The sequence below is a fragment of the Crocuta crocuta genome, unplaced genomic scaffold (genome assembly GCF_008692635.1).
Source record: "Crocuta crocuta isolate KB4526 unplaced genomic scaffold, BGI_CrCroc_1.0 scaffold149, whole genome shotgun sequence".
Lineage (NCBI taxonomy): Eukaryota > Metazoa > Chordata > Mammalia > Carnivora > Hyaenidae > Crocuta > Crocuta crocuta.
In genome coordinates this window covers 2,957,948-2,979,618 of record NW_027551561.1, presented here as the reverse complement: position 1 = coordinate 2,979,618, position 21,671 = coordinate 2,957,948, and the positions used below count along the sequence as shown (strand labels likewise).

The 21,671-nt window shown below is 56.5% G+C and overlaps 1 protein-coding gene across 1 annotated transcript in view; it reads left to right on the top strand.

Annotated features, from left to right (window-relative positions):
- Window positions 1-21,671, top strand: part of ABR (ABR activator of RhoGEF and GTPase) — a 186,533-nt gene that overhangs the window by 144,840 nt on the left and 20,022 nt on the right. The window contains 4 exon segments of the mRNA XM_077749651.1: window positions 245-349; window positions 1,248-1,322; window positions 4,047-4,144; window positions 4,545-4,676. Of these exon segments, the coding sequence (XP_077605777.1) occupies window positions 245-349; window positions 1,248-1,322; window positions 4,047-4,144; window positions 4,545-4,676 (410 nt within the window).

Sequence of the window (21,671 nt, the reverse complement as noted above, 5' to 3'; positions counted from 1 at the left end):
CTGTCTCTCTCGCTCTTGCTATCTCATACACACATTCACAAGCCTTTTCGGTTAGACTCTTCCATCCTTACGCCTCTGACAGCACCCATAACTGTCCCCATATGAGTGTCTACAAGTCTTTCCCTCCCTTCCAGTGACCAGCTCTGCCCCTGGAGCTAAGCTTTATTCCTTCAGTAGCTCCCAAAGAAGAGCAGCAGGTCCTAGTGGACCTGTGATGACATTGTCCTCTCCGCTCCTCCTACAGATCTCCAGGCCTTTGTCCTGAGCTCAGTGGAGCTCCAGGTGCTCACGGGATCCTGTTTCAAACTTAGGACTGTACACAACATTCCTGTCACCAGCAATAAAGACGGTAAGATCCGGATCCCAAGGTTGTGTAATCAGCAGGTCCTGCCCCCAGGGCATTGCTGGAGCCTTCCACAGAGACCTAGCCAGACACATGGTTGTAACCACTCATTTGCCAGATACACCGAGAGCTTGAATAGGGATTGTTCTCTACTGAGTTCCCAGATGGTCTAAAGTCGTCACTGTCCCCCTCTGGCTTGGGAGAAGAATCTGGCACCCTCGTGTACCGGAATCATGTTGTTAATAATGTTCGTGAGGTAGTCAGATAATGGAAGCAAAAGACTGAAGCATGAGGTGTGATGGCAGTGGAGGAGAAAAGCGTAGATGGATTAATGTATGAGAAATAAGGTCAGCAGTCTCCAGGGACCAGATCTTGGAAGGCTTTGAATGCCAAGCAAAGAAGCTTGTTCAAGCCGAGGAACCAATGGGAGATTTTTGAGCAGGAGAGAGCTGTGATCTGGGCTGGCCCAGAATGGGTGGGATCTGGTTGTTCATGGGTGCTGGGAAGGGGTACCTCTTGTGGAAGGGGTTTTGAAGGTAGACTGTCTTCCCCATATGGGGGTCATCTGCCCCCTGTCCCAAGAGGAGGTGAATTACAGTGGTTAATTTTCACTGTGAAAGGCTACACTAAGGAGGACAGCCATGGGAAAGGGAGGATTCAGAGCAGGGGGGGAAAGTGCCCCTCGTAGGGAAGGGTGGATTGGCCTTTGGGGCTGTGAGAAGGGAGTAGGGGTACCAGCTCAGAGTCCAGAAAGTGTGGGCTCTGGGAACCTCTTCATCCAGCCACCAGGTGGTGCTGCGAGACCAAGGCATCGACTGAGTCTCCTTCCTGCGAGCCTGGGGTGAGAAGGGGCTGAAGCAGGCCTCTCACCATCCCCTACCCCGCGGGCTTTCCTCTCTTACAGACGACGAGTCTCCAGGACTCTATGGCTTCCTCCATGTCATCGTCCACTCTGCCAAGGGGTTTAAGCAGTCAGCCAGTAAGTGCCCCTGACCCCCAGCCCTAGGAAGAGCCGGGAGCCGTTGCTCACCCATTCATGAGAAGTCCCTGTGGACCCATTGCATGGGGCCTTCTGCTGCCACCTTATCCTGCTCTGGTCTGCCCCAGGCTGGGGCCCTGCCAGCCTCCTTGGCATGCGGGTGGTGGGCATTCCCCTGACGGTCAGGAACCAGCTCCTCTTGGCTGCCCTGTGTCCCCAAGATCTGCTCTTTCCTAAGCCCTCCCCAGCCCATGGGTGTCTGAAATCCTGGGCTCTAACTCCGCATCTGCCAGTTATAAGCTATGTGACCTTGGGCAAATCTTTGAACCTCTCAGAGCCTCCGCTTCTTTCTCCATGAAAGGCAAACATACTTGTTAGTACTGACCTAAGAGCAGGCTTAAATATGGCTGCCACGCTGCCACACGCATCCCTTTTCCTCCTTCCTTATCACCATCTGCTAAATCTGTGCAGCTCTTAGTGTTTGACAAAATACAATTACACTTTTTTCTCTAACTTTTCCCCCATAGGAATTTGTGGGCCAGTTAGGCAGCTGATCTTTTCTTCCCATTAGCCAGAGGAGAAGACTGAGTCCCAGAGAGATTAAAGGGACTTAACATCACAGAGGGACAGAACCCAAGGGTTCCTGACTCCTCTCCTCTTTGCCTGCCCCTTCCCACCCTCTTCTCTTTCTCTGTGGCAGGGGGAGGGCTGCCCTGTGCCTCTCTCCCTGTGGCGCACTGCACAAGAAATGTGGCGTTGGCTCACAGCCAGCCATTTGATAAACATTTACTGTGAAGTTCATGGGGTACCTTACTGGCATGTGCCTGGGCACCTTAATAGGTGCTGGAGAAAACTCACACGTGGCCAGCGTGTGGACAATGCCTTAGCGTGTTCAGAGCCTTTCCAAGGGCATTTTCTGCTGTGATCCTCGGCGTCCCTCGGAGGTCACCGATATTATTCCCGCTTAGCAGTGCCCCTACTTTTTGCTTTAGAGAAGGGTTTCTCTCAGTCTGGCCATGACCACTGCACTTCTCACTCAAGCTGTGCTTGTACCCATGACAGCTTCCCGGACCCTCCCCGGACACACAGACTCCCCAGGGATCTGGGAAGGGTCCGGGAAGCTGCCCAGGAATATTCCCACTGAGTAAGCTCCGTAGGGCTGTTACATACCCCTGAGTCTGTGGCCCATGCTGCCAGATGCCTCACCCCGTCTCTCTGCTCCCTGTTGGCTAGTGTGGGCTCCAGGGAGCCGGCCCACTGGGGGAGAGTGGCCCACTCTCTCAGAGCAGGTAGATGTTCTGCCTCCCAAACTGGGTCAGGTTGGCTAGACGTGAGGTGAGCTGCCACAAAGCCTCTCCTGACCTCTAGATTGTCCTCACCTCCTCTCTCCGCCGGCCTCCGGAACCACTCACGTGTTCACTCTCACTCCACGGGGTTAGGCCTCATGCATCTTCAACCATGGCTCTTTGTCCTAATAAGTTCATTACATCTGCCCTGTGAGGCCTGGGGTGTCGGTACCATTGTGATCCCTGCTTTAATCCGTGCCCACATTCCAGTGTGCTCTGATACCGGCTATGTCTGGTCTGCGTCACAGCCAGCCAGAGACAACTGGGGACAGCCCCATCCGGGGAGCAGAGAGAGGGCCTTTAACGGGGGCCCGGGAGGGGCATGTATGTCCACGCTCTGACCTCGGCCCCTCGAGTCACAGCACAGAGGATTGGCTCTAATACCTCCAGCGCACCATTTACCCTGGGAGACAACCTTGGCACGTCCTGTGGAGGGGGAGGGTGCCAGGGTCTGAGCCCCAGAGGGAGTAGGGGGATTTGCAGAGTGCCTGGGGTGGCTACCCAGTGCTGTGGCCGCATCAGCTGGATCTCTGAGTGGAGGGGAGAAGATTTTCAGTCTCAGAGGCCACAGTTCAAGATGGAAACACTATGGAAAAGCTCCCCTTCCTCCCTCCCCAGCTCTCCACCCCTTTGTTACCTGAAGCACTTGGGGTGGTAGTAGGAGCTTCATTCATTCATCCCGCACATACTCACAGTGTGCCTACTCTGTGCAAGCCCTGTCCTTGGTGCTGAGGGCTCACTGGTGGCTACACCAGGCTTCTGCCTGTGTGGTGTTGATGGAGTGAGGGGAGACAGGCAGGCAGAAAGATAACTTGAGTTAAAGTTAAGTGCTAAGATGAAAACAACAAACCAAGCCTTTGGAATGTGGGGGGCATTTTGGGTTGTCACAGTGAGTGGGGGTCACTGCAGATTTATGGCACCCAGGGGCCAATGCCCTCCAAAGCCTCCCACCTCTAATGCTAGATACCCTGTTAAGGAACCTGGGATCGGCGGGAGAAGGGGAGGGGGAGACGGGAGCTTCTTTAGTCTGCGTGGTCAGTGAAGACCTTGGCCAGAGGTTTTGGTGGGGACGAGGCAGCCAAGCCAGGATCAGGGATGGAGGACTGCAAGTTCAGGGGCCCTCAGGTGGGAGCAGCCGGACACATTGGAGGGAGGAGGCCGGTGTAGCTGGAGGGCAGTGAAAGAGGTGAGAGGGACAGAACCAGTTAAGAAGAGGGCAGAGAGGGGCGCCTGGGTGGCTTAGTCGGTTGANGAAGGGGAACACCGAGGGCTGCCCCGCGGGGACCCTGGGAGGGACAAAGGCATTTCCCCCCCTTTCCCTCCCGAGGTCCTGAGTCCCGGGCCTCACTCGATGTGTCTCTGTCTGTCCCCGCTGCAGACCTGTACTGTACCCTGGAGGTGGATTCCTTTGGCTATTTTGTGAGCAAAGCCAAAACCCGGGTGTTCCGGGACACAACAGAGCCCAAATGGGATGAGGTGAGTGGAGGGGTGGTGTCCCCACCGGGACCCCTGAGCTCGTCACCAGCTGTGCCCACTCCCTCCCCGTGCTCGCTTCCTGTTGGCTGGGGGTGGCCGAGCCTGTTGGTTCTGAGAATTCTCTCTCTCCAACCCCTCTGCTCTCCACTCCCTGCTCATTTGGTGTCTGATACTGTGTTTAGACACGGGGTTTTCAGCCCAGGCCCAAATTCCACTTCATCGGTGAGTTTGGAGGCCCCTGGAGCTCCAGAAAGGGAGGAAGTTCCTCCACACCTTGCGATGTGCTCCTCATGGGCCCCCTTACCCCCTTCTCACCCTTGCAAGGTTGGGGCCCACACCTGCCAGGAAGTTCTGTGTCTCAGCTTTGGAGGGTCAGGATCGTGGTACCGTCTTTCCCCAGGAGTTTGAGATTGAGCTGGAGGGCTCCCAGTCCCTGAGGATCCTGTGCTACGAGAAGTGCTACGACAAGACCAAGGTCAACAAGGACAACAACGAGATCGTGGACAAGATCATGGGCAAAGGGCAGATCCAGGTGAGTTTGAGAGGAGTTCCCCAAGGTGGTGGCTCTCCCCTGCTGGAGACGGCATCCTATTCCAGTTCGAGAAGCCCACGTGTGCCTGCTTCCTCGGGCTTCACGGCTGGCTCAGGTACATCACGTACACCCCCGCGTGGTGGAGGGGGGCTCCTACCCTTGTTGTCACATCTCCACTCTGATCTGCTGGCGGCTTTTCCCCGGCATGTTGTGCTGAGACAGATTCTGAGGCTGTATTGTATCCGTGAATGCTGTGTCTGATCAATGTCTGGCATAAGAGGCTGGAGACCCTGAGCTGGGCTTAGGGTCCAGCTGGCTCCCTGGGCGCTGGTTTGGTGCCGGGGCTGCTGTGAGGCCTTACTCATGCCAGGAGTTCACTGGCTTAGGGTGGGTTCTGGGTGTGTTGGTAGAGCCAGGTCCTGAGTTGGGGTAAGAGTATATGTGCCTCAGCTGTGTTTCTTGAAAGCCCTTGTTTGCCTGTGTCTCTGGAACATTCTGCCAGTTTTGAAGATGGCTGCTCTGCATTCACCTATCAAGGGGATGCAGGTTGGGAGGGATGAAGTCTAGCATGGACTCCATCTGGCACCTCCTGCTTAGGACACGGTGGCCTTGAGGGGGGTGGATTCTGTGACCATGAAATCAAGGGAGGCAGTAAGCACTAGGACTGTGCCCATGGGCATTAGGTGCTCTGAGCTTCTTAGTTGCCCCAGGTGTGATGGGGGAGGAGGGGAGAGGGACCGAATGCTGCTTCTTCAAGGGAAAGGTTTGTGCTCTGCTGCCCTGTTGAGGCTGCAGAGTTTAGTATCTGGCGTTTGGCTGGGTGTTCTTGGCGGCCGTGCCCTTGTGGGGACCCATATGGGCCTCCTCTTCTCCCACCTGTTTCACCTGAGTGTTTGAACTGGGGACTGGCCTTATTCGGCGGAGGCCCAGCCATCTGCCTCCTCTCGCCCCGTGTTCCCGTGTGTGTCCGTTCCTGATGCTGCGGGACCCGCTCCTCAGCACTGTCACCAGGGAGACCGGGCTGCCAGGCAACCACAAGCCGGTCCTTCATTAATTTAGATGAGAGAGGCCTGTAAATTCAGACCGACTTCCTGCAGGGATAAGGGGTGGCGGCCCCATCTCCACATCCCTGGGCTGGCCAGAGGGACAGGCAGGGAAGGGGCTCGGGGCCTGCCCGTTCAGCCCCAGGTGATATCCAGCCAAGGAGGTGGCAGTCATGCTTCCTGGGCCATTGGCAGCCATGGAATGGAAGAGTTAAAAAGGGTCTCCAGGGCAGCCCCCGCAAGTGAGCACCGTGGGTCCTCGCCCCCCTCCCCAGAATACAGATTCCAGGGCCCCGTGGCACCGGCCCCACCTGGACTTCCAGCTCCGTTGCTTCCCTCCTCCCCCTCGTTTCTGTCAGCCGCACAAGCCCCAGGGGAAACACACCATAAATCATTACATCTTGGAGACAGGAGCAGATGGAGGCTTTGGGGGAAGGGGAGGAAGCCAGGTTATGTTTGGCAGAGCAGAAAGCACAGTCTGGTAAGGAAAATGTTTCTGTGTTTAAGCTTCGAGGAATGTTAAATGCCTGGGAGTTGATATTAAAAGAAACACAAACCTTCCTGCTGCCAGCTGACCTGGGCCTGTGAGCGGCCAGCTGAGAGCCAGCATTCTCTGGAGGACTTTGGAGTCTCCCAGCCCTCACCTCCCCAGGGCGCAGCCCTTGGCCCTCAGCTGTGGGGCCCCCCTCGCCTGCCTTCCTGTGGGTCAGGGAGGGGTGGGGGGGTCCTGCCCAGGACGTGCCATGCCTCGTAACGTCTGCTCACCCTGTGATGCCCCATGGAGGCCCCGAGGATCGCCAGGCTGGGTGGAGAGCCTGTGCTGAGCCCATCCCATGTGGCCAGGCCCCACAGAGCCACAGAATGGTCTGTTCCCACATCTTGCTCTCACCTCCCTTTATGCCACGTGTCCAAGGAAGGGAATTGGCACCAGCGTCTGGCACGTGGTTCTGCTCCCCTTCGGCGGGCCCTGGGGATGGAGCGAAGGGTGGCCTTGCAGTAGGGGCTGTCCTTGGTAATGTTCTGGTGTCCTGAAGGAGAGGCAGGGGAAGGAGGGCCCACGCCTGTCTCCTGCCTTCATTCTAAGCCCCTTCTCACTCAGCCCATCTAAAGAACTAGGGACTGCGTTTCCTGAGCTCCAGGTGTTTGTTCCCAAATGAGTCTCTGTCCGAGTTTGCCTGCTGTGGGGGTGGGGGCAGGGAATCTGGAGCAGCAGGCCAGGGTGGGGGCGGCGCTTAGTGGCAGGCACGTGGCAGCACTAATCAGCAACATGTGTGTACAGCACTTGGGCTCTTGGAGGCACAAGTCTCAAACATGATCTCCTCGGATCCTCGCAACAGCTCCGCGAGGGAAATGACAATTATATCCTCCCTGCGAGGACACCGAGGCCCGTGGCCTCTGCTGGCCGTGTGCAGGGCAGCCATGCCCTCTCCTCTGTGCTGTGTCCTTATCCCCCAGGCCTCCAACAAGGGGTCTCTCAGGCTGGGTACCGGGCAGTGGCATGGCTAGTGGCCTGGAGAAGGAGCCAGGGTGATGTTCCGCCCCAGCATCCCACTTTATGATGTAAAGCGAGCCTAAGCCTTCTTTAGTCTGGAGTCCTCTCACCTTGGCAGGGGACGCTGACTGCCTCGCGCACCTGGAGGGAAGCAGAATGAGCACGCGTGCACGGAAAAGAGCCAGGGCAGGGGACTCCCCATCCCTCTGCAGTGTACCCAGCACAGGCTGGCTGCTCGAAGACCTGTAGGGGCCTGGCCTCAGGATGGGAGAGATGAGTGTATTAAGGCGTGCCAAGCCACTGGAGAGCACAGTAAGATGCCGGCACCCGGGGGCTAGCACCCAGCGCTGGGCTGATGCTCACAGCCATTATCTCGGGGGGTCTTCATGTACCCTGTGGGGGAGGAAAGCGATCACAGTTGGAAAGATGCAAAGGCCGAGGCACCAAAGGGGTAGGCGACCTGTCCAAGGCCAGGCAGCCCACGGGGAGGGAGACAGGACCAGAATCAGAACTGGAGGCAGGCTGGACCCTGTCCTCGGCAGGTGTGCTCTGCCCGCCACCGTGCCCGGTGGAATAAGATGGCAAAGCGGGCAGCGGGAACTCAAAGAAGGAAAGATCAATCGTGGGCCGGAGTCAGGGAGGCTCCCAGGAGGAGGTGGAGCGAGGGGGATTTCAGAGCCCTGGGTTTTTAAAATTCCAAATGCAATGTTTATGTTAGAAGGCAAATCGCAGTAATAGTAGAGAGACTTGAAAGAGAATCACAAGCCATCCCCCCTCCCACTCCTCTGAAACAGCCATTCGACGTGCCTTTTCACTTCCTCGGACATAGAAATTTTTATATAGCTTTAATCACAGTGTGTGCTTTGTATTTTTTCTATTTTCACGTAGTATCATAAACCTCCCTTTTTTCTGGGGCCATATGTAGTCTTTATAATTACCTTTCTTGTTACATTGCCCAAAGTAGTTCTTATACCGCATAAAAATTATTTTACATAATGGCCAGCCCGTGAGTTGCCTCATTAAGGCTCTGTGTTATTCTAGCAAGGTGGGCAGGCTCTGGGTCAGCAGAAAGGAGCAGGGTGGGTTTTCTGGGGAAAGGGCCTTGGTGGCCGTGCTGGGAGGCAGGGATGTGCAGGGAGTGTCCCAGGAAATTAAAGACCCCGCCTGCCCTGAGCAGGAGGGGTTGTAACACAAGTCAGAGGAAGGTTGAAGGAAAGAATGAAAGAAGAGATCAGAAGGGTTTTAGGACAGACCCTCCTAGGGGGCATTTAATCCAGTCCTGCTTGGGGCCGAGAAGGAGACTGAGACCAGAAAGGGTGAGTGACAGTCGCAGTGGCTGAGCAAGGGCTCCACGTTCAGGGACCCAGTCCCAGGTTTGTCATGCTTGGTCAGCTGCTGAGCAAATGAATGAAAGAAAATGCTCTTAGCTGGGGTGGGGACAGACTTGAGTGTCAGTCTGTGGTCCTCCGGGATCTGCCCTTTGTCGCTACAAATTTACTAGAGCCTCCCCCCACCCCCAGCTTAGTGCGTTTCTCCTCTTGCAGGCTCAGGAGTCCTCTCTGTCCCCCAGAGCCAAGGGGCCAGTGTGTCCCGATTCTCTGTCCAGGCCACCCCCGCTGCCTGCCTCCCTCCCCCCTCCTGGCCCAGGAACCTCTCAGCCAGGAGGCCCCCCTTTGTCTGCGTGGCTCCCTGGCCCCAGGGGACTCCCATATGTTTATCTCAGTCTATTTCCAACCACGCTGCTCCGGGCTCCAGATGTGCTGTCCCCAACTGGGACCTACCCTCTGGCTGATTAGCATATTCCCAGGGCCTAGCCCTTGTTGACTGGCATGGCCTGAGGGGAGAGCTGTCCCTGAGGATCCCACAGCTCCGCTCCTGCCACTGACTCCAGACCAAAGAGGAGTCGGAGACCTAGAAGCTCCCTGAGCCAGAGGAGCCCCTCCATGTCACTGCTGCACCCTCGGTCCTCAGCTCAGCCGCAAGTCTGGGGACAGCCCCCACCCTTGGCTCTGCACCCCCCCCCCTCAGGGTAGGAGGTGGCACCTGGGAGTGCTCAAGCCCTTGGGGGCGGAAGGAGCAGGGTCCCAGGCCAGGAAGGAGGTACTTGGCTGTCCTGGCTGCCAAGTCCGGGCCTGATGGGATGCCTCGCCTCTGTCTTCTTCTCTTCCAGAGCACAGAGCCCATGTCTGAAGGGGAAATGGGGTAGTTTCTGTAACATTGTTGACCTGGCCTCTTGGAAGCTTGTGAGGGTTCAGAGCTATTATAAATGACACTCAGGAGGAGGTCATGAAGGCCAGTCCCCTGTCTTCAGGACTGGGACACAGAGCCCTGATTGGCAAATCTGACAACATCTAGACCCTCTTAACTTTTTGTTCAACTCTGGTAAAATATACATACCATAAAATTTATCGTCTTCATGATTTTTAGTGTCACCCAGAGGCATTAAGTACATTCACACTGTTGTGCAATCATTGCCACCAGCCCTTTCCAGAGCTTTTCTTTCCCCAGAACTTTCTCATCATCCCTTCTCACTGTACCCATTAGACAGTAACTCTCCAGGGACGCCGGGCTGGCTCAGTCGGTAGAGCATGCAACTCTTGATTTTGGGCTCATGAGTTCAAACCCCACGTTGAGCATAGACCTTACTTAAAAAAAAAAGTAACCCCTCTGGCAACCACCACCATTCTTCTTTTTGTCTATGATTTTGACTATTCCAGGGACCTCATGGAAGTGGAATCATATGCCTTTGAGGTTCATCCACGCTGTAGCATGTCAGAATTTCCTTCTTAAACTAATGTTTTAATGCTTATTCATTTCTGAGAGAGAGGGAGAGAGCCTGAGCAGTAGAGGGACAGAGAGAGAGGGAGATACAGAATCTGAAACAGGCTCCCGGCTCTGAGCTGTCAGNTTTTTTTTTTTTTTTTTAAGTTTATTTATTTATTTTGAGAGAGAGAAAGCACAGGTCAGGGAAGGGCAGAGAGAGAGGGAATCCCAAGCAGCGTCTGCACTGTCAGTGCAGAGCCTGACGCGGGGCTTGAACCCATGAACTGTGAGATCATGACCTGAGCCGAAGTCAGACACTTAACTGACTGAGCCACCCGGGTGCCCCTCCCAGAATTTCCTTCTTTAAGGCTGAATAACATTGAATGCATAGACCACAATTTGTTTATCCACTCATCCACCAAAGGGCATTTAGGTTACTTTTAACTTAGACTTTCTCCCCCCACTTTTTTTTAATTAAAAAAAATTTTTATTTTAAGTAGGCTCGACACTCAAAGTGGGGCTTGAATCACGACCCTGCGATCAAGAGTGGCATGCTCTACCAACTGAGCCAACCAGGTGCCTCTAGACTTTCTTCCTTTTGAGTGAGAAAAAGAGCCTGGTTTTTGAGGATGGAGATTTCCTAGCCGCCTCCTCTCCAGACCCAAGATTCCCCACCCCCACCCACCTGCTCATTGGTCTCCCGCTATTACCAGAAAGCAGGGCCCCACAAGTGACACAACTGGTCACTATTGGCCTCTTCTGGTTAAAACAGTTGCCTCTTGGCTTTCTCTTCCCCAAGTTAGGCATCCCTGTCTCCTTGACCCTTATTTCCTCAGATCGCGTCTGCCCTTCCCTGGGTCATGGTTGATATGTACCAAGTGTGGAGGGAGTTAGCCCGATGCTGAGGGTCAGAAGACCGCTTGCTTGTCTGGGGGCTGCAGCTTTTTCATCTGTTGAATGGGGATAATTATCCCCACTCTGCCGTTGTAAGGCTCAGAGGAGCCTACCTGAAGGAGCAACGCTTTCACTAGCTGCTTCATGCCTCTCTGCATACTGGGCACCCTCTACGTGTCAGGCACTGTGCTGTGGATATGAAGAATGAACAGGACCTCAGCATGTAGTAAAGAAAACAGGAGGATTTTGATCTGTCAGTTGGGCCCTTGAACCCAAACAGATCTGGCGTTCAGAGTCCGGCTTTTCTCCATTCACTAGTTGGGAGAACGGAGTAAGTTATTTTACCCTTCTGAGCCTCAGTCTTCTCACCCATAAAATGGGTCCATTAGAACATTGAATGTGGAAGTCCATGAAGCCCTTGGCACAGGGCTGGCACAGAGTCTGTGCTCATCTAATAATGACAGTCCTTTGCCCAAACTGGCAGGTCCAGGTACACTGTCCTCCACCTTCCTATAGGGACTCCAGGTATAGCTGGTCAAGCGGCACCCCCTCCCAAAGGCTGTCACCTGCAGGTGGCCCCCTGTGTATAGACCTTAGGCTGGCTGAGGCCACATCTGTTTTGTTATGCTGATGAAGGTCAGACTGCTTTGATTAACCAGGGGACCTCGGCGTAGACTGGAGGTCAAGGTTAGGGCCCTTACCACCTGGCAGCCAAGATGTCCCTCCCTTGGCCCTGGACTGTGCAGCTCTGGGCTCTTCCCCGTTGGTGCAGCTCTCAGCTTGGCAGGGTGCAGTCAGGCCCAGAGCGCAGAGTGAGTGAGGAGCTGGGAACAAGGGGCCGTTGTGGGCCCAGAGTTGCTTCTGGTTTCAATTACTCTGCAGAGCATGAGGAAATTCAGAGTAAGCGTGGGTCAGGAGCCTGTCAGGGCAGGAGTCTAGGGCTCCCCCACTCCACATCCCTCTCTCTGGTCCCCGAGGGGTCTGTTGTCCCTGTTTGACTGCTGGAGGGTCAGTTATACCAGCTTTACTGCTCTGCGAGCCTGGGCTCTGGGGCAGTGGCCTGGTTGACCCAGAGACGCTTTTAGCTATTACTCACTCTGGTTCTTCATGCCTGGTGCCAGGAGGTGCCGGGGTCCCTCCCTGGGTGGGATGACAGAGGGACATTCATGTGGGTCCTTGACACCTTCTCCCAATCATCTTTCAGGCCATGCTGACCACGGCTGGGCCCCTGGATCCTGGGAATGGCCTGGTTTTACCTAGGGGTGTGGGGGCAGCTATGAGAAAGCCTTGGGGCTGGCTTTTCCCTTTCATTCCACCACCCCAGCCCTCAACCCCTGGCCTGGCACCCCACAGTGCTGGGACACTGTGATGGCCATGCTGGGGGTGGCTTTCCAGCCTTCCCCCCGGCCCCCGAGGGTGGAGCCCTCCCCCGCACCCAGCCTCGGTCGGGCCTGATGTGCACCAGCAGGGGAAGCGTCTGCCTCTAGAGCTTGTGTCTCACGTCCCTGCTGTTCTCAGAGCTGGCCCACGCAGGGTTCTTCTCTTTGCCGCTGCCGTCACCACCGGGGCAGCCCGGAGGCACATGGGGACCGGGGAGGTTCTGTGCCAGGACTGCTCCTCTCCCTGCTTCAGACACTGCCTCCTCCCAGAGGCCTTGGGACTGGAGCCCTTGTCCTGCCCCACCCCAGCCCTGCCCATCTCAGAGCCGTTCATCTCCACCTGCTGTCACTTCTCAAGACCCGTCCGCATGCCTCAGTTACACTCGGAGAGCAGGCAGCATGATGGCGGAAAGCCAGGGGCCGGATCTCTCGGGAGGGCCGGTGCCCAGCTACGTAGAGACCTCCCCACACTTCTACCCTCTCTCCTCACCCCTGCTCAGCCGCCTCCGCCTCCCAGGTGTTCCTGATTTGGGGAGGCGGACTCTGCCCAGTGGATTCTGGAGACAGGAAGCATTCAATAGGAAACAGCTGGAGGCTCGAGGCTCCCTCTTGCCCTCCTGCCCCACTTGGGAATGCCACCGTGAGGGTGGGCTTGGTGCCCATTCCCTAGGCCCACCTCTCGGGTGGGTGGCAAGCAGGGAAGCTGATCCAGAGAGGACCTTGGGAACAGACTCATTCAGTGCCTGAGAATATCCAGCTTCTCAACAAACCATAGGAGGGGTGCTCTCTTCCCAGCTCTGGGGGGCTCCCAGACTCGGGCGGAAGAGCAAGGTTTGATCCCAGCTCCCGCACCTAATAGCAGGGTGGCCTCAGGTGACCTCTTGAGTGCTTTCTCTGGAACCTGTGTGAATATTAAATGAGATTACAGAGGTGACTGGACCCAGGACACTGTACATTTCAGTAACCACTGAGCTCCCTGTGGGCGGAGACTGCAACTTTATCTTCCTAGAAATCCAAAACACTGGTCTCTAGGGTGGTCTTGCTTTTGGTTTAAAAAAAAAAACTCTAAGAAAAGTACTTAGTAGAGGAATTGCCAGGGACATCCCTGAGTGAGGGCTGAGGTGGATGTGAGTGCTGTTGGGGGCACCTTACATGGGATCTGCCAGCCTCCCTCACCGTGGGCACTGCAGACCCGCCATGGCTCCTCACTGGCGGCCCAGCCATTGCAACGGCATTGAGGGACGTGAGCAGTGGTGGCACTCGGTAAGGGTCTAACCTCCAGGCGCAGCCCACTCTGGGACATGAAAAGCTGGGCACAGCCTGCTCATACCCTTAGAGGCAAGAGCTGGGCTTACTGGCTTCAGGGCCAAGGTGACCCAGAAAGCACCAGCCTGAATGACTCGGTAAGTGTTATCCAAAGGGAACCCATACCAGCAAAGCAGAGGCCCACGGTTTTCCCAAAGCAGAAAGAAAAGTAGAGATAAGACAGGAGTTTCAGAGCCAGGACTCTGACCCGGAAGTTTCCTTAAAAAGCCCCTAATCTCCCCGGCCTCCACATCTCCCCACCCCGAGGGCAAGCAGGGGCCAATGGCTGTGGTTAAGAGAACCCGCAGTTCTCATGAGAACCATCCCCTGGAAGGAGGCTCAGGGGCGCCAGGTTCTGCCTACAGAGCTTGGGGGTTGCTGGGAGGGACTTGGGGCACCCCCCACCCCGGGCCTTCAGCAGGGGCCTCTGTTTGCTTCTGTTTTTATCTGACTGCGAGGCAAGGAAACTTTGGTGTAAGATTTCATTTCGAAAGAAAGGCGGAGAGTGTCCTCTGCGTAAAAAATTTGTTGATGACCATTTGTCTGGTCCAAGCTCATGTTTTAACAGGTGTGGGAACTGAGCTCAGAGAGAGAAAGTGGCTCCTGAGTCTCCAATGACCAGGCAGGACTCTTGCTCGGGTCCCTGGCTCCCAAGAGCTTTCTTCTGTTCACTTGGAGCTCCAAGTTGAGTGGAAAAGAGTCGGTTAATCGGAGAGCAGGGGAAAAAAGGCACGGGGGCTCAGTGGACCCTGACTTACTTTCAAACCTTCCTGCTTGAGGCTTTTGTGTCTTCAGCATGAGGCCTGGGGGGCCCCCTGCCTCTCCCCCAACACTGCTCTGGAGACCCTGGCCGCACACCTCCTCCTGGTGAGAAGGAGCAGGTGAGACGCCAAGGGGCTCAGGGTGCTGGTCTGGCCATGAGTTGTACGGGGAACGAGCGGAAGGATGTAGTAGGTTTGTTCTGCCCACTCTGTCCTGGGCGGCCTTTGTTTTAGATAAGCGAGATGTTCTCGGAGGCTCCAGTGGGTTTTCCAGCCGTTTCCGTGACCCAGTATGCCATGAGAATCACTGGGGGTTGCCAGGAATCTGCCATCAGTATAGTTCTGTAGGATAAGTACAGAAAGAGGTGGGAGCATGCATTAGGGCTACAGAGCCAGGAATCTGAAGGGGAGGCTCCCATCCTGCTTTCTCACAGCTGCTGGGGTGTACCACCCTCCCCGCCAGTGTGCATGCCCTGCACCAGGGCCCCCGTCTCTCTGGGCTCCGGCACACTGCGGCCCTGCTGGTTCTCTGAGCTCGGACTCCCGTGCCTGTGTTGGGGTGGGGACCCCCGCGGGCTTCCTTTCTGCAGCCCTCCAGCCTCAGCCTCCACCATGCTCTCCACCACCACCTGGCCCCCAGCTCTGCCCCCCGTCCTCAGTGCAACCCCAGGCTCCCCAGCTCTTGTACCCAGACTCTCTGGGTGACTTATTGGGGCTCTCACTTGCCCCCTCCCCCACCTCACTCCCAGGCTGTGCACGGGGGTGCTGTTGGCCTTGATCTAATTGGCTGCTCAAAAACCTTCTTTCCTGGATTCCTGTCATTTGGCTAGAGGACAGGGATAGGGGATCAGGGTTCTAGTCTGGGCTGGGGGAGAAGACGGACGTCATCCCACTGGGAAAAAAAAGGGGTCACTCCAGAGAAGTGACAGCAGCCTCTCAAAGTTCTGAGAAAGAACCTTCTTCCTCACATTCACAGGCCGGAGGATTTGCCTGGAGGTTGTCCCTACCCCCGGCTGTCACCAAGGCAGCACCGGTAGCAGTCCGTGCCTCTCCCGCCCACACATCTCAGGCTGCATATATTCCCTGTTGACCTTTTTTTCTTCAGTGATGCCGCTGCTGATCACCGTCACCCGATTTTGCCTCATGCAGGCTTGTGCTGGGTGCCTGGTCCCAACTGCCCCAGGTAAATACCCCTCCTTAGGTGGAACTCAGGGTCTTGCACCTGAGGGTGGCCCCTCTCGTTGCTCCTGCAGAGAGCCTGGAAGGGAGGAGGGGAAAGGGGGAATGAGGGAGGACAGGACAGTCTACTAGGAATGTTTTTAATTCCAAAGACAGCGACATCTGTTCGTGTGGGCCTTCCCGCCCAGGCTCTGTTTATCCAGACAGGGGGCCCTTGCATGTCCCTAGAGGCAGGTTCTGCCAGGTGTGGCTGGACGAAGGGATGGACAGAGGGAGGAGGGGATGCAGTCCTTTTCTGGGTCGTCAGGACAGCCTAAGGCTGGCCCATCCAGCGAAGGTGAGGAAGGGTCCGTGGCGGGCTAGAGGGACCCCAATTCAGATGGTTGCTTTTGAGGAACTGACTGGGAACGTTTGTCTCGCACAAACCCCCCTGCAGCCTGCTCCCAGACCACTGATTCCAGGAAGGAGTGAGTCAGGCTTAGGGAGGAGAAGGCAAATCTGTGCTGTCCCAGAGAGAGCCCCCAGCCCACGGGGAGGAACGGAAAGATGAACATCTCAAGGGAAGAGCCTCCCGACTCAGCTACCCATCTGCTAAGGCGCTTATGTCACCATGGAGACCAGTTGGCCGGCTTTCACCCAATCAGAGTTTGCTTTACCCAGACAAGTATTGAGCCTGGGATTCCTATGACAGACAAGCATAGGGCTTTGGGAACAAGATCTATACTGCTCCCCTTCTCCCACACACCCAGTGGCGGGGGGGGGGGGGAGGCACACCTTGTAACAAATTCCCCCAAACTGCACCCTGTGGCATATGACCCAGATAGAAGGAAGAGAACCTTAGAAAGCCAGCAAGGGGCCAGTTTTGAAGTTAACCAGCTGACGGTGCCAAGCGCACTGACATGGTCAGTGATGATAATGGCACTTTCCCAGCCAGTTACACAACCAGCGATTGCACGTTAGCTTGAAGGGATGCAGAGGAAAGCCAGGGCAGATGGCCTTTTTCCACAGCTCTCAAGGCTCATGCCAACCCCTCCTCCTCCAAGAAGCCTTCTGTGGTTCCCCTGGATAGAAATTTTCTCTCCTTTCCTTCAATTATCGTTGCACTTTATCTGTGCTGTTCTTAAGGCCCAAGACTGGGCTTCTTGAGAGCTAAGATGATGCTTTGGCCATCTGGGTGTGGCACGTGGGAGGTGCACACTTGCTACGTGTCAAGTGAATGAGTGCTTTTCTGCTTCCCGTTAAAAGGTATTTAAGCCCATGTCTTGCTCCTCTCTTGGGCTCTCAGCCTTGTCAGGCACAGACTTTTGATTCATGTCTGTGGGTCCTCAGCCCCCCACCCAGGGTCAAACACATAGCCAGGCTCTCGATCAGCGCCTCTCAAATGAAATGGGTGAGTTGGAGAAGTGAAGTCGGCAAGAGTGAGTGATGCCTTCCTAGAGGAAATGGGCTTTGTGACAGCCAGGGTGAGGGGTGAGGGGCCTGCCTGGCCCTTCATGGGACTTGAGGAAGACTCTTCAGAGGGGGCATCTGGTGCCCTGGGAGAGGCAGATTAGGGATGGGTCAGGAAGGTTTAGGTGGCTCGGGCCGCAGCTGGGCAAGGTGTGGGTCTCTTCCCCCCCACTCAGGGAGTACTGGGCAAGGTGTCATGGGCCGGCTGTGTTTAGCTGCAGTGGCTTTGGGTAACTTTGGCTCGGCTATGAGGAGGCTCTGGGTGGCCTTGGCAGCCCAGCCCTGTCTGCACTGTGTGTAGAAGCAGGTGTGGAGTGTGGAGCCCTAGGAAAGATGGAGCTGGCCACCCTTCAGGGACCCCCAGAGCCCAGCAGAGCTCCAAGACCCCATTCCTACCCACCAGGCAGAGGGAGTGCGGGACCAGATCCTGCCATACAGGATAAGACAGCGGTGGCGTCCGTCAGACCTGCTATGGCTGGGCCTGGCATGACCTGGGGCAGGGTGCTCAACTTCCGGTCTCCTTCATGTCCTCAAATAGAAAATGGCAGTGCTGGTACTTACCTCGTAAGGTTGGGGGAACATGAAGTGTGGTTTAGCATGGTGCCTGTCACACAGTAAATGTTCGGTAAAGGTGGCTTTTATTATGGCCAGGTCTTGGCTATTTGCAGTGAAGCCCGCATCAGGCTCCATGCTGAGTGTGGAGCCTGCTTAGGACTCTCTCTCTTTCTCTCCCTCTGTCCCTCCTGCTCATGCTCACTCTTTCTCTCTCTCAAATAAATAAATAAGTAATCATTTTTAAAAAGGTGAGGAGAAAAAGAACCAGCCACACTTCAGTGAGGCCCAGCGGTTGTGAGTACCAGAAGCTTTAAAAGAGACCTGTCACTCCCCAGCTACAGTGTGTGACCTCAGGCGGGAACTTTCCCTCCCTGAGCCTGAGGCCTCAAAACTCGGAAAACGAGACTGTAACACAGGCCTCACAAAAGTCGTAAGGCCTAAATGCAGTCAGATTTCTGAAAGCCCTTTGCATGGGACCTGGCTCATGGTTGGCATCCTGAAAATGTTGGCTTCCTTCTTGCTATGAGCCTTGCACTGCATAATGTGATGTCCTGGGTGCCTCTGGGTTTTGTGTACCCTAACCATCTGGGGGCCTTCCCCCACCCCCGAACACCAGGCTCTAACTTGATGATTCACTTCTCACTCTGGTTAGAACGTTTCCCAACTCAAGGGTCAAGAACAAGTTCATTCTTTATCTTCCAAGCCACCCAGCCCAGACAAAGTGGCTGATTGACCGTTTGCTTAAATGGCTCTGCCCATGGCAGCACAAACCTGTTTGGGGCTTTTCTGGTAAGGTCCACGGGGCCACGGTTAAAAGTGGGTGTGTGAGAGGCTCCTCTTGCTGGGCTTTGGCAACCAACCAGTGCCATGCTTGGCTTTCGCTCACGTCCCTGGAGGATGGCCCCTAGTGGCCAGTTCCTTCCAGACCCCCAGAGCCCAGGAGGCTGCCCCACTGGGGAGCTTCTTGATTCTCTATATTCCCAAGAGGAGGTTTGCGAGTGCCAGTCCAGATGTCCGGCCCTGTCACCAAACTGGCATCCAGGGAGATGCCTCGGGGCACGAGTTGAGAGTAGAAGAAGCAGAACTCCAGGGCAGTGCAGGACCTTTGCCAGGGACGAGGGTCGTTATCCATGGCCAGAAGGCAGCTCCTGCCCCTGCCGACCCCCTCTGGCTTCCTCCCAAGCCTCCCTCACAGGCCCCAGGTCCCCAGGGAGCAGCCTGGTGGTGAAAGGGTTAACCCGGGATGGCGAGGGGAAGGGACTGGATTGTGTTTAGCTGCTTTGTCAAACTTTATTTAGTACTTGGGCTGAGGGTCCGTGAGCGGGAGCCCCAGCCTGCCAAGAGTTAAAACCCGGAGGTTGGGTTTTTTGGAGGGGCAGCCTCCAGCACCTCCTTTGAGTCACTTCCTTCGGTGGGGGCGGGTCCCCGCGCTGTCTCGGGCGGGCGGTCCGTGGCGCACGCACTGGGGCGTCCCTGCGAGCCTCGCGGGGACCAGCAGGCGGAGAAGTGGGCCCGCGGCCGCTGCCGGTGCGCTCCTCTGGGAGGCGGCCTCCGGGGAGGGGAGGAGAAAGCCGAGCCTCCCACCATGCGCTTCCCTGTCCGGCTCGAGTAACAGTCCAGGCCGCCCGGGGGCTGGGCGCTCCGCACGCTCCGTCTATCTTCGCCGCNCCCACCTTGGAGATCATTACAGCTCCTGCCTAATTATGGAGCCCTAGGACAGAGGCTGGGGGAGGCATGGGGGCCTGTTGCAAGTGGCCTTAATTTGATGATTAATGCTGTTGCCACCCCCACCCCTGACCCTGGCTGCTTTCTCTGCATCTGTCTCTGTCTCAGGAAAAGGGGGTTGTTGTCTCCTGTGGGAGAGAACAGCCTGGCTCCTTTCTGAGTCTGTACAGGCAGGAATGTGAACGGTTAAGCAAGGGGCTCCTGGGTCTCAGTCCTCCCTCCCCAGGGTGCCCAGCCCCTGTGGGACCCCCTACCAGAACCCAGTGGACATTGCTGGGGGGCACTAGCAGAAGCACACAGCACCACTGGCCGTGTAAGAGTTCTTTGTATGGGGCTGTGGGCATCATGCCCCACCGAGGAGGAAGGGAGCGTGGCGTGGAGGTGGTGGTGCTGCCATCTGGGGGCTCCGGCCTCCGGGGGCCTGCCTCGTCAGATGCCCACCCAGCTGATGGCTGGCCCAGGGCTGGGTGGGCATCAGGCAGCCCAGTCTGCGTGCCGGGGGTTTCCTGACCCAGCAGCAAGCCCAGACCACGCTGTGCCAGGGCAGACTGCCTTCCTGCCTGCAGCCCCAGACCTTGGTGGGGATGAAAATCCGAGATAGAAGCCGACTGTCCTGCAGCTGGGCAGGCTGCCTGGGGGCTGGCTTTGGGCCCTGGCATCGGGCATCTGAGGAGGAACCAGACCCCGCACCTAGCACACAGTAAGCACTTGATAACCGCGGACTGAATTCACTGCCTAAGCAAGATGTCGCAGGGTACCTGTCCCGGCTGGCAGGGGCCATGCCCATCCTTTCAGGGAGGCTGTGGCTGTGGCTGTGGCTGATGGAGACTTGCAAGCCACCCTGCAGCCTAGGGGGGTGGGGGAGGGGGACCCTCTGCGCAGGTCCTCACCTCCAGCTAGCACCTGCCAAGAGGAAGGGATCTCGGGCCCGTTGGCCCCTTGTCTAGTTTCACCCCCTGCCAGGGGGCATACTTGACCTCCCAGAGGTGACATCAGTCTTGGAAAGTGCTGGACAGGGCAGCAACTTGAGCTGTCCTGCCTTGGCCCCTGTGTCACCTTCAGCATCTCCAGGGACCAGGCTAGCAGAGCCCTGCTGGCCTCAGCTGCTCCCCGCGCCCCTCTGTGCTGAGGCAGCTCTCTGTGCCCGGCGGCCCGGAGACGTCCTTCCCTGCACCCGCCTCCCCGGCCCCTGCTGAGGCCAGCAGACACCAGCCCAAAGCTTATTGTCCATCCCCTAACCTCCAGGTTGGCAAGAAACTGCCCCAGTGGGTTCCTGGCCTGGTGCCACCCTAACAGAGCCTTTCTGGCTTACCTGTCCCTTTGGGAAGGTGCCTGGCAGGTAGGGGGCAATTCTTAAACCCCTCAGATCCCAGACTTTCTGTTCTTTCAGTGTGCATGTGTGACTGGCAAAATGAAGAATCCACTTCAGGAATTGTTTAGGCAGCTTTGCCTCTGGTGGCCCCAAGTCTAGCGGTACCCTCGGGGCAGGGTGGAGGGCCAGCCAGGTGCTGGGCTGCTGAGCTGAGGGGCATCTGTGAAACCACAGGGTGGCTCTGGCACTAGGGTACCCTGTGTGGCCAGGGATTCGGTCCCTTAGCTCCCACTGTGGGACACAGTATGTCAGTGTCACAGACACCAGGGTCTGCATGGCGGGACCTTCATTCACCCTGCTGCGCCTGCCTAACCGCGCCCAAGCTGGTGGGCGAGCAGGCGGGCCTGTGGGGCCGGGCCCTCTGCCCGCTCCCCTACTTTCCCCTGCTGCGGCTGCGTTAACCTATTTTTTTCAGTGCTGCAGGCTCCCTGCCAGCCAGGGGGGCTGGGATCAGGCAGCAGCTTAGGTGGCATGGGGGGAAGGGCACCAGGTACCGCCCAGCCTGGCAGGCGGGTCGCCCATTAACTCCTCATCAGCTTTGCCCTGAGGATTTGATGCTGTGGATGCCAAGACACCTGGGCCCTCCTGTTAATTCCCATTTCACTAAAGATTCGTTAAAGCCTGGAGGGGGTTTATGTGACTCACCCGGGGACTCCTTGCTGGGGCTAAAGAATCCGTTTAGATGGGACAGTCCTAGTTAGTATGAACCTGTGGGGTCTCTGCAGTTGCTGGAAGACACCCCACTCTGGGCCCCAGGGGGCGGTGTTTGGGGTTGTTCTTATCCCCAAGGAGAGTTCTGGGGCCGAAGCCTCATTCTGGCCTCTGACTTGGCAGTCGGTGTGTTGTGCAAGCGTTTAGCAGAGGAGACACGTGGCATTTGGGTTTGCGGGTTCTGCCAGCGCTCTCGGCACTTCACTTCGCGTTTCCACTTTCCTTTTCCTTTGCTTTTTAATTTATTGTTTGTTTTTTAATTTTTCGCTTCAAATCACACTCCCGGGGACTAGGCTCAGCACCTGCTCTTCCTCCCATCGCACCTGCTCCCAGAGCCCTAGGTTGCACTTTGTAGGGAGAGAGGCTG